This window comes from Pantherophis guttatus, chromosome 9 (assembly GCF_059756535.1).
Source record: "Pantherophis guttatus breed Tessera chromosome 9, ASM5975653v1, whole genome shotgun sequence".
NCBI classification, from domain to species: domain Eukaryota; kingdom Metazoa; phylum Chordata; class Lepidosauria; order Squamata; family Colubridae; genus Pantherophis; species Pantherophis guttatus.
Window position 1 is genome coordinate 25,494,181 of NC_142071.1, and position 11,616 is coordinate 25,505,796.

The window sequence follows — 11,616 nt, forward strand, 5'->3', positions numbered from 1 at the left end:
CTGGGAGTCACCAGTCGACATAATTTGACTGACGGTACCCTGAGTAGTCCCTCCCTGTGAGAACGAACTGGTCGGTGGGAGGCTACTGGTGGCAAAAGACGGTCTCGTAGGTACCCAGTTCCTAAGCCATGGAGCGCTTTAAAGGTGATGACTAACACCTTGAATCAAATTGGCATCTTCTTCTTTCTTTAAAATTTTATTTTATTGCCATGTCAGAACAAAGCAAAGCCAGAGATAAATCAATGGTACATCTTAACATACAAGCTAATAACTATAACTGTACTATGTTAACAGTAATTACAGTAATACAACCAAAAAGGAAAAAGGAAAAGAAAACTTCAACTAAATTTCTACTTACATTAGCTTATTTACAATTTTTCCCATATTATATCCATAGTTTTATACAACTTCGTTGTCCACACTAACAATTATTGACATTCATAACCTCCTTCTCATTTCTACCTCTTTGTCTCTAACCGTTCATAAAATTTATTCCATGTCCTATAATATTTCGAGTCTTCTTTATCTTTAATTTTTAAAGTTGATCTGTCCATTTCAGCACAATCTCAAATTTTCTTAATTATGTCATCATCTGATGGGGTGTTCGCATTTTTCCCATATTTAGCATATGTAATTCTAGCTGCCGTCAGTATATGTAACACTAAGTAAATGGTTTATTTGTATACTTTTCCAACAATATACCTAAAAGGCACGTTTCTGGTTTGAACTCAGTATGTTGCTCAGTTATCATTTCTAACCAATTATGAATTTTCTCCCAGTAACTCTAACTCTTTTGTAAGAAAGCAAGGAGTTACTGGGAAATTGGCGGTTTTCTTGGTGGAAAACCGGCTCTAGGTTCCCGCCAGTTTTTCACCCAATTAAAAATAAAACTTTATCATTTCCCCCTAAGAGTCTCCAGTCACATGGTCCAATCAGCACATAGTCCAGTTGTTAGGTGGCCTCAGTCTCCTCCATTCAAACATCTGCATAAACGTCCTTGATTCCCAAGGAAAAGAATATTATTTTGGCTACAACACCACAGCTATCTCTCCACACACACCCCTTCCTGGTGCCTTCGCTCCAGGCTGTGTCAGCCCTGAAGCCGTGAGAAGAAAAATTCTCTAGAGAAAAGCTACAAACGAAAATGGCCACAGCTTGGCCAACTTCAGAGCTGAAATCTATTTTTGAACACCTCCAGTGAAAACCCACTTGAGTTAATTGCTGTCATCTTTAAAAGGGGGAAAAAAGAGACATTTGGGAAAGCACTTTTAACATTAGGAGTTTTTATTCATCGTTCAAAAATGTGCAAACACCCAAGAACCAAGGCAACGTAAATTAAACTAAGATTCTCCAGGATTCATGCTGTTCGGCTAGCGATGTGAAGAAATCTGAATTTGTCACAGAAGAAGGAGAGAGAAGCTGGGGAGGGAAATGGATGAGGCAGCCATGGACCTCTCTGCCTTCAAGTAGCACATCATCAAAGGAGCATTTTGGAATTAAAAAACAAAACAAAATTGGAGTTGGTCAATAAGAAAGAACCCTACATCTACACATGAAAACATCAAGGCAGCCAAGGGAGAAGAATGCAAATGGACGAAGGTCCTACCTGGTGGTGATGTCTAAGTTGTGGATATTGAGACATAGAGATCGCTATCAGATGGGCTATATTCAGCATCCGAACATGCCTGGAACATCACTCTGGAGACGCTGAAAGGTAAAGTAGTACCGTTAGCATGGAATCAACGCCCTACTAAATGACACACGGGTAGGGTAATTGGCGCCCAAACTTTGTATGCTTAAGCAGTGAAATGAAATTGAACAATACTTGAGGGACTGTCACAGAGAAGAGAGAGTCAACCTATTCCCCAAAGCACCCGAGGAGCTGCAGTGGCGCAGTGGTTAGAGTGCAGTACTGCAGGCTACTTCTGCTGACTGCCGGCTGCCTGCAGTTTGGCAGTTCGAATCTCACCAGGCTCAAGGTTGACTCAGCCTTCCATCCTTCCGAGGTGGGTAAAATGAGGACCCAGATTGTTGGGGGCAAGAGGAGGACTCTGTAAACCGCTTAGGCTATAAAGGGCTATTATAAAGCACTGTGCAGCGGTATATAAGTCTAAGTGCTATGTGCTAAAGAAGGGAGGGAGGGAGGAAGGGATGTGGAGACACAGTGGTTAGAATGCAGTATTGCAGGCTGATTCTGCCCACCACCAGCAGTTTGATCCAGATCAGCCCAAGTTGACTCGGCCTTCCATCCTTCCAAGGTGGGTAAAATGAGGACCCAGATTGTTGGGGGGCAAGAGGATGACTCTGTAAACCGCTTAGAGAGGGCTGTAAAAGCACTGTGAAGTGGTATATAAGTGTAAATGCTATTGCTATTGCTGTGGGCGGGACAAGAAGTAACAGGTGGAAAATAATCAACAAGAGATCCAACCTTGAATTAAGGAGACATCTCCTATCAATGAGAACAACTATTCGGTGGAATGGCTTGCTTCCGAAAGTTGTGGATGCCCCATCACTGGAGGTTATAGGGTCGCCTGCAGGGAGTTGGAGGAGACGACCTCCAAGGTACCTTCCAACGCTGTTATTCTTATTCTGATCCTAATCCAACCATTTCATTCCTATTGAGTCTTACCTGTTCCTCACTTTATCCACCCTCTCCTGCATGGCGTCCTTTCTCATGTCACTTGTAACAGGATATACCCGAGTTTGGCTGGAAAACATTAGGTGTATTGAAATAAATTTTGCAAAAAAGTACTAGGCCAAAATCAGAAAATGGTTGTAAGAAATAATTGACCAACTCATAGATTAGAAACTGGAGACATTTCTGTTGGGAATATTTACTAGGAAATATATTAAAGAAATACAATATCTAATTTTACATATAATAATGGCTGCAAGAATATCGTATGCACAGAACTGGAAAAATGATAAGATACCAACTGAGGAAGAACTGATAAGGAAAATTCTGGACTGTGCTGAGATGGACAAATTAACGAAGGAGATAAAAGAAAAAGAAGATACAGATTACTATGCAGTATGGAGCAAATGGTATAATTGGCTGGAGACTAGAAATAATAAATAAGAATGAATGAGGAAAGGTCACAAAAAGATAAATGTTTGTAAAATAATTGATGGTTATAATATTATATGTGAAGGAATATATATAGAAATATGGGATAATGGGACAATAAGGAAAATATATTTAAAGAAGAGTAAGGGGAAAATGTAAATGAGAGAAGACTACCGCTGCGAAATTGTTGTAAAAAGGGAATATATGTTTTCTGTTTGTGTATGTCATGCCCTGTAGTTTTAAAAATAAAAATTTATTTTTTTTAAAAAAAAGAAATAAATTTTTGGTATTTGTACAAGAGCCACCGAAGTCCAAAATTCACCTTCTAAAAGGCTTTCTTTTTAAAAAAAAGTATCTTCAGAGTCCTAATCTGAAGAGCATCATCTTTTCAGAAATGCATTTATTCTTATTTATTTATATAAAAAGATCTGGAAAATATTGGCCAGTGGCAATGCCATTTATATTTTGTTCACTTTGTTCTGTTGATTTTTTTTTGTGTGTGTGTGTGTAGAATAATCTTTCAGGTTTTACCTCCAACGCATAAACTGAATTCTCATTCGGTCTTCCAGAAGCTCCTGGCTAGAACTGCAGGAAAGTCTGATGTCAGAAATACTTGAAAAGTCCTATAAATTGAAAGAAAGAAAGGAAGGAAGGAAGGAAGGAAGGAAGGAAGGAAGGAAGGAAGGAAGGAAGGAAGGAAGGAAGGAAGGAAGGAAGAAAAGGAAAGAGAGAATGAGGAAGAAAGAAAGAAAGAAAGAAAGAAAGAAAGAAAGAAAGAAAGAAAGAAAGAAAGAGAAGGAAAGAGAGAGAGAGAATGAGGGAGAAAGAAAGAGAAAGAAAGAAAGAAAGAAAGAAAGAAAGAAAGAAAGAAAGAAAGAAAGAAAGAAAGAAGGAAGGAAGGAAGGAAGGAAGGAAGGAAGGAAGGAAGGAAGGAAGGAAGGAAGGAAGGAAAAGAAATTGGTTACTGGTGTCAAACCTGCCTCAGCTTGAACATCTGAGTAAGAATTTTCCTTAACTCCATTTATTGAGAAAGATATCGTTTATTAATAAACGATACCTTTCTCAATAAATGGAGTTAAGGAAAATTCTTACTCAGGTGTTCAAGCTGAAGCAGAACCAACAATTAGTTATCTCTCTCTGGTCATCCCAATGAGAGTAGAAGGGTTGATGTTGATGCAGATATACAGATCGTCATCTTCTTTTAATGACCCCAAAATCCTTTGCGGGGTGGAATCTGGGCAACTGAATAGAGCTGAGTGTTTACTGACCGGATGCCCTTCCTGTCACCACTATGGAGCTTTGTTCAGCAGATATATTCTCATTATGCCCATAGTATCCCAATAAGAGTAAAAGGGATGATGTTGATGCGGATATACAGATACAGGTTGACAAACAATAATCTCCCTTCTTCTAATTTATAACATCCCCACTAAAGTGGGTTGGGTTGAGATGTAAACTTGTGAGCTGAATATGGATGTGAACTTGAGTGTCTCCAACACAGGAGTGATTTCCCAAAATACTAACTCTAGCGTACCAGGTATCTAATTATACTGTAGATGTGAATATAGAATGTCAACGTACAAGCTTCCTACCTATGTTTATGTGGGTGTGTATATTTGAATGCACAGCATTCTGATTTTGCAAACAAGCTTCTCGTTTATTTTTGGAGAAAAATGCATTAAGCGTGAGCCATATTTCACAGATTGTCAAAATGTGTATCCAAACAAGTTTTGCTCTGTGTTAAACAGAGGCATCCATTCAGCCTTCTTCTTCTTCTTCTTCTTCTTCTTCTTCTTCTTCTTCTTCTTCTTCTTCTTCTTCTTCTTCTTCTTCTTCTTCTTCTTCTTCTTCTTCTTCTTCTTCTTCTTCTTCTTCTTCTTCTCCTCCTCCTCCTCCTCCTCCTCCTCCTCCTCCTCCTCCTCCTCCTCCTTCTGCCATATCCGTCATCAGACGTTGGCGATCATGTTGGCAATCCTATTTTTGTCAACAGCCACATGAAAAAGTGCTGCTGAATTTTGTCCAAACCAGTCTCTTAGGTTTTGAAGCCATTATGTTCTTCTTCTGCCTGGACCTCGTTTGCCTTCAATCTTTCCCTGGAGGATTAAGTGAAGGATGCCATATAGGGGTGAAATTCAAAAAATTTTCCTTACCGGTTCTGTGGGCATGGCTTGGCAGGCATGGCAGGGGAAGGATATTGCAAATCTCCATTCCCATCCCACCCTTTCCACACCCACCCCAGCCCCCCAGTGTTGTGGTCCGCCAGCAGCCTGCAGAGCTGGCAGCGGAGTTGGACAGTGAGGAGGCTGGGGAGGACAATGGGCCAGTCCTGGAGTCTGGGGAAGGCCCGGACAAGGGCTCTGCGTCAGAGGCAGAGATGGGGCCAGGGCCATCTGAGAGCGATGTGTGGACTCCAGAGCCTCCAGAGGCAGATAAGCAGAGAGGCAGAGGAACAGGAGGAGCCTGTTCCTAGTGCATGCATGTGAAGAGCTGCCAGAAGGTAAGAGCAGCTAAAGCAAAAAGGACGACTCGGGAGTAAGGCCAGGAGATAATTGGCCCCTCCCAGAAGGCTTAAAAGAGCAGCAATGACCCTTGAGATCTTTGTAGGAAAGCAATGTTGCTACATTTGTTTCTTGTCAGCATCTCTTGCTTCTGAACTTTTGCCAAGAAAAGCCTTTGGCAGGGTGCCAAAGAAGACAAAGGTTGGTGATAAGGCCGAAGGACTGTTTATGAAGAATTTGTTTTGGACTTAATTTGGACTAAGCTGAGAATGAATTAATTCTCAGCTCTTCTAATAAAATACGTTTGTTTAAGACTGATTGTGTCTGGTAATAACTACTTGGGCCTAGGTCACAACACCCGAGGTCAAACACAACCCTGATATGGCCCTCAATAAAATCAAGTTTGACATCCCTGAGCTATCCCTTCTATGGTCTACATTCTTCCCTTTTGTCACCTCACACTTTCCACTGAAGACAAATTGGAGGCAAGTTGCTTACTAGGAGAAAACAACGTTCGATTTGCTCTTCGAAGCGCCATCCATCCTACCATATGACCTACCATATTTTTAATCTTGGCTGGCCTCCTGTCTTCAAACTTCTCCCAAGTTTCTGGTTTGGAGCGGGCTGCTGCCACATCTTGGCCAACCGAAAGAAACGGTCGGACATCAGATCTGCTTTCACTCTTAAAATCCGTTCGGTTTTCTGATTTCTGCCTAAAGATATTTGCAGCTTCATCTTCCACCTGCAGAGAAAGAACAATACAGGTAAGTCCTCAACTTATGACCAGTTGCAATCAGCCAGTGGAACAGCTTGCCTTCCAAAGTTGTGGGTACTCCCCACAACTCTTTTAAGAATTCTCTTTTAAGAAGAGAATGGACAGCCCTTTGTCCAGAATGATATAGGGCCGTGATGGCGAACCTATGGCAAGTGTGTCATTGGTGGCACGCGGAGCCATATATCGGTAGGCACACAAGCTCAGCTCCAGTGTGCATGCGTGCGCCGTCCAGCTGATTTTCAGGCCTTCTGGGCCCACCGGAAGTCAGCAAATTGGGCCCCTTTCGGCCTCCGGAGGGCCTCTGGGAGAGTGGGGAAGGCCGTTTTTGCCCTCCCCAGGCTCCTAGAGAGTCTCTGGGGCCTGGGGAGAACAAAAAATGGGCCTACCAGGCCGTTTGGCACCGTACCATCACGTGCCAAAAGCGGGGGAGTGTGGGGAGGTTGTGCATGCATGCATGGGGTGCATAGAATTATGGGTGTGGGCACATGCGTCCCCCCTGCACTCCCCCCACTTTTGGCACGTGAGGGAAAAAAAGGTCAGCCAACACTTATTTCTTTTCTTATTAAATTTCTATACCGCCCTTCTCCCGAAGGACTCAGGGCGGTGAACAGCCACAAGATAAAACACATAAATACAAAAATTTAAAATAAATTAAAACGAATTAAATAATTTGGCTGAACAAATTTAAAATACCCCATAATTTAAAAACAAATTAAAATTTACATTTAAAAAGGGGAGAAGATTTATGCCAGGCCGGCTTGATGAAATAAAAAAGTCTTAAGCGCGCGACGGAAGGTGCGCAGATCCGGGATCCTCCGTATCTCCGGGGGGAGCTCGTTCCAGATTGTAGGTGCCCCCACAGAGAAGGCTCTCCCCCTGGGGGCCACCAGTCGACATTGTTTGGCCGACGGCACCCGGAGGAGCCCCTCTCTATGGGAGCGTACTGGCCGGTGGGAGGCTATTGGTGGTAGCAGGCGGTCCCGTAGATAACCAGGTCCTAAGCCATGGAGCACTTTAAAGGTGATAACACTGATATAGGGTCTCCCACTTTAGCAGGGAGTTGGACTGGAAGACTTCCAAGGTCCTTCCAATTCTGTTATTCTGCCTTAGTGGCCATTCAAAGATGATAGATCATGAAAAAGGGACTTATGACCCTGATTCAAATTTCCAAATTTGCACACACACAAACAAACACACACACACACATATCTGGTGTCACGTGGCCACGTTTTGGGAACTTAGCAATAAGCCTGCATGCAAGACTGTTTGCAGCAGCATTTTTTTTTTAATTTTTAAACAAAACATAAAACATAAATCCATGATTCATTACAATTGCAAACAGTATGTCGGTCGGTTACAAGTCTTTTGTGCTTCATCCCCATATTCCAAATTTACGAATTATCCAATTTCTCATATTATCAAACAATTAAGTATCCTCATTTATCATTTATTTAACTATGGCTTTATCGTTTCATAAAAATTATTTTCAAATATTATATTATAACATCCATTTCATGTCTCATATTTCATTTCCATGTTTTATTATTTAGCCATTGATAAAATAAATCCCATATCTTATAATATTGTTTATCTTCTTGTTCTCTAATTTCAAATGTCAATTTACTCATTTCAGCACATTCCATGATTTTCTTAATAACTTCATCTTGCATTGGTATTTTCTCATTTTTCCAGTTTTTAGCAAACACAATTCTAGCCGCTGTTAATACATTCACAATCAAATATCTCAATTCTCTATTCTATCTGTTGGCAGCATCTTGCAAGTCACGCGGCCACAATTTATAATTTTCCTTTTCCTGAAATCAGCCTTGACTTCCAGTTTTTTGCAAAAAATGTCCCGTAGCGAACAATGAGTTTGCTCAACAATTGTGGCATTTGTTTAATGACCACTTACAAAAAATATTGTAAACTTGATAGTGGTTCGCACAACAACTACCAAAGTTGTGGCTCCATTACAGTCGTAAGTCAAGGACTAACTGTATATTGATGGGGAAAAAACCCATAAGCCTATTCTGGTTTTTTTTAGAACAAGGCACATTTTACTATAAAACAAAACAAAAAAGATGCATCAAGAGAAAGCATTAAGGATGAACAGAACATTAAGCATCACAGTAATCCAGAAACTTGTATTGGGTGCATGAACATACATTTATCTTCCACATATATCCCTTTTTTTCTTTTTTAAATAGTTTTTATTAAACAGTTTTAAAAAAAAAGAAATTTTTACATTTTCCTTCTTTTCAACATTTTCGCATCAGTAAACATTTCATACATATCTATTTTTCTCCCTTACTTCAATTTACCATCTATACGTATGATTCTAATATTGATTTATAGACATAAAGATAACAATGTACTCAATTTCAATCATGCGTTCTGTGTCCGTTCCATTTCTGCTTGTCTGTTATTACATTTCAGCTCCTATATCTTCCTCATTTACTCTTTCCTTGCCCTTTATCCCTCTCTATAACCATTCATACCAGTAGTGGGTTTCAAAATTTTTTACTACCGGTTCTGTGGGTGTAGCTTGGTGGGTGTGGCATGGCTTGGTGGCCGTGGCTTGGTGGCCGTGGCAGGGGAAGGACACTGTAAAATCTCCATTCCCTCCCCAATCCAGGGGAAGGTTACTGCAAAATCCCCATTTCCTCCCAATCAACTGGGACTCAGGAAGCAGAGAATAGATGGGGGCAGGGCCAGTCAGAATTTTTACTACCGGTTCTCCGAACTACTCAAAATTTCTGCTACCGGTTCTTCAGAACTGGTCAGAACCTGCTGAAACCCACCTCTGATTCATACCATTTATCCCATGCCATGTAATATTCTGTTTCCTCTTTTTCTTGTATTTCTTTTGTGAGCTTGTGTGAGCCATCTCTGCGCACTCCAAAACTTTTCTAATCAAATTTTCTTCCACTGGTGTATTATTATTTTTCCAATTTTGTGCATATATTATTCTTGCCACTATTATAATATGTATAATTAAATATTGTATTTTTTTGTCATATGTCCCTGGAAGTGTTTCCTAACAAAAATATTTCTGGCTTCATCTCTATATGCTGTCTGGTTATCTCTTCTAAATATCTTCTAATTTTACTCCAATATTGTTTTGCGTATATATCCTTTTCTATTGGCTGGAGAACATTCCTGGACACCACTCAGTCTAAATTTATTCCAAAAACTATTAAGCACCTCCTGTTTCAGATTTAGCGGAACGACTTGCCTCCAGAAGTGTGTGCTCCAACACTGGAGGTTTTTAAGGAAAGATTGGACAACAATTTGTCTGAAATGAGATAAATTCTCCTGCCTGAGCAGGCGGTTGGATTAGAAAACCTGCAAAGTCCCTTCCAACTATTATTCTAAGCCTTCAAGTAGATCAACACTCATCACCCATGAATGATGTAGGATCAGGATAGTCTGTGTCAAACTAATTTTAGCCAGTGCTGCCAAGTAGATCAAGATTTTTTTAATAAGAAGGCTAAGGTGTCAATGCAACCACTTTCTTATTGTTGTCCAGAAAACAATCTGGGAATGGAATGGAATGGAATGGAATGGAATGGAATGGAATGGAATGGAATAGAATAGAATAGAGTAGAGTAGAGTAGAGTAGAGTAGAGTAGAGTAGAGTAGAGTAGAGTAGAGTAGAGTAGAGTAGAGTAGAGTAGAGTAGAGTAGAACAGAGCAGAACAGAACAGAGCAGAACAGAACAGAACAGAACAGAACAGAACAGAATAACAGAGTTGGAAGGGACCTTGGAGGTCTTCTAGTCCAACCCCCTACTTAGGCAGGAAACCCTACACCACATCAGACAAATGGTTATCCAATCTCTTCTTAAAAATGTCCAGTGTTGGAGCATTTACAACTTCTGGAGGCAAGTTGTTCCAAGTTGGGTATGTCCTCGAATCCCAATTTTGATGACATCGAAACTCGAGTTTCTTATTCCAGATCAAAGAAAGCTTTCTCCTATCCCACCCACATCCTTGTTCTGGATGGGGAATCTCCTCCATACCGGCTACATGCAATTTCAGCATCGCTCACTTACCTTTCTCAGCCAATGCTCCAGGACAGTCACAATCTCTGGTTCGACGACAGCATCATCCTTAACGGAAAAAAAAGGAGGAGGGGAAAGGGAAGAATTCAATAGAGGATCTTGTGATACATCTTAAGTTTCTTCTCCTGGTTCAACCCACTTGTTCTGAGGATCAGCCACCAACTGATGTCCTTACCAGATTTTCTCCAGCTGGTAAAGGCTGTTTCGAAGCTCTGCGGAAATAGATGAATGCTGTCCATGTAGTAATTATCATCCCAACTCGTGCTTACAGTACCGGGAAAGCCAAATCCCCGTAGCCACAATTTTTGCTTGGTATAAAGAACTTCTGGATCCTTCAAGTGAGAATGGTGATTTTTGTTAACCAAATCCACCCTATGCCAGCAAAGGAGGTTGTCTGGGAAACTGTGATGTCATAATAGAATAGAGAAGCGTGCACCTCCATTGGCTGTCTTCCTCCAAGCAGGGAGGATGGGTTTTTTTTTCCTTTTGAATATACTTTTCCAGGAAGAGAGGCATGGAGACAATACAAGCAATGCCAAACAGACATTTAAGTCTTTTCAGGATCTGGTCAAATGTTTCATGGAATGTAATACAGAACAAAGCTGAAACTGTTGTGGTCTGCCAGCAGCCTGCAGAGCTGGCAGCAGTCAGACAGTGAGGAGTCTGGGGAACGCTCAGATGAGGACTCTGCATCAGAGGCAGAGATGGGGCCAGGGCCATCTTTGATCAATGCGTGGGCTCCAGAGCCTCCAGAGTCAGACATCTGAGAGGCAGAGGAACAGGAGAAGCCTGGTCCTAGTGCACACATGCACAGAGCTGCCAGAAGGCAAGAGCAGCTAAAGCAAAAAGGACGACTCAGGAGTAAGGCCAGGAGATGATTGGCCCCTCCCAGAAGGCTTAAAAGAGCATCAACGGCTCTTGGGATCTTTGTAGGAAAGCAGACATTTGCTACATTTGTTTCTTGTTTCTCCTGTGCATGCGCAGATTGCTTCTGATGATGTCAGGGTCCTGCCAGTTTTACTACCAGTTCTATAGAACCGGTCCAAACCGGGGGCAACCCACCACTGATGCACACCCATTTTGGGCCTGGAAAGCCTTCTGCACCAACCTGGAAGTTGCACGGGCACCGCACGAAGCCCCAAAATGCAATGCAAGCGCCCCCCGCATATGTGCCCCACCCCCGTGCATGTGCAACAGAGACTCAAAAGACCAG

At 41.6% G+C, this 11,616-nt stretch overlaps 1 protein-coding gene across 2 annotated transcripts; it reads right to left on the reverse strand.

Annotated features, from left to right (window-relative positions):
* Positions 1 to 1,266: 1,266 nt before the first annotated feature.
* On the reverse strand, positions 1,267 to 10,793 carry SPATA19 (spermatogenesis associated 19). Of its 2 annotated transcripts, none has more exons than XM_034422019.3 (7): positions 10,579 to 10,793; positions 10,395 to 10,451; positions 6,125 to 6,307; positions 3,599 to 3,690; positions 2,630 to 2,707; positions 1,607 to 1,707; positions 1,267 to 1,460 (listed from the first exon to the last, which is right to left on the reverse strand). In XM_034422019.3, exons 1-6 carry the CDS (start codon positions 10,654 to 10,656, stop codon positions 1,620 to 1,622), a joined length of 576 nt encoding a protein of 191 aa, XP_034277910.1. In that variant the 5' UTR covers positions 10,657 to 10,793; the 3' UTR covers positions 1,267 to 1,460; positions 1,607 to 1,619. The 2 variants fall into 2 exon arrangements, with proteins under 2 accessions (XP_034277910.1, XP_087731970.1); XM_087875844.1 differs by having other exon boundaries at positions 1,267 to 1,456; positions 10,579 to 10,791.
* Between the last annotated feature and the right edge of the window lie 823 nt (positions 10,794 to 11,616).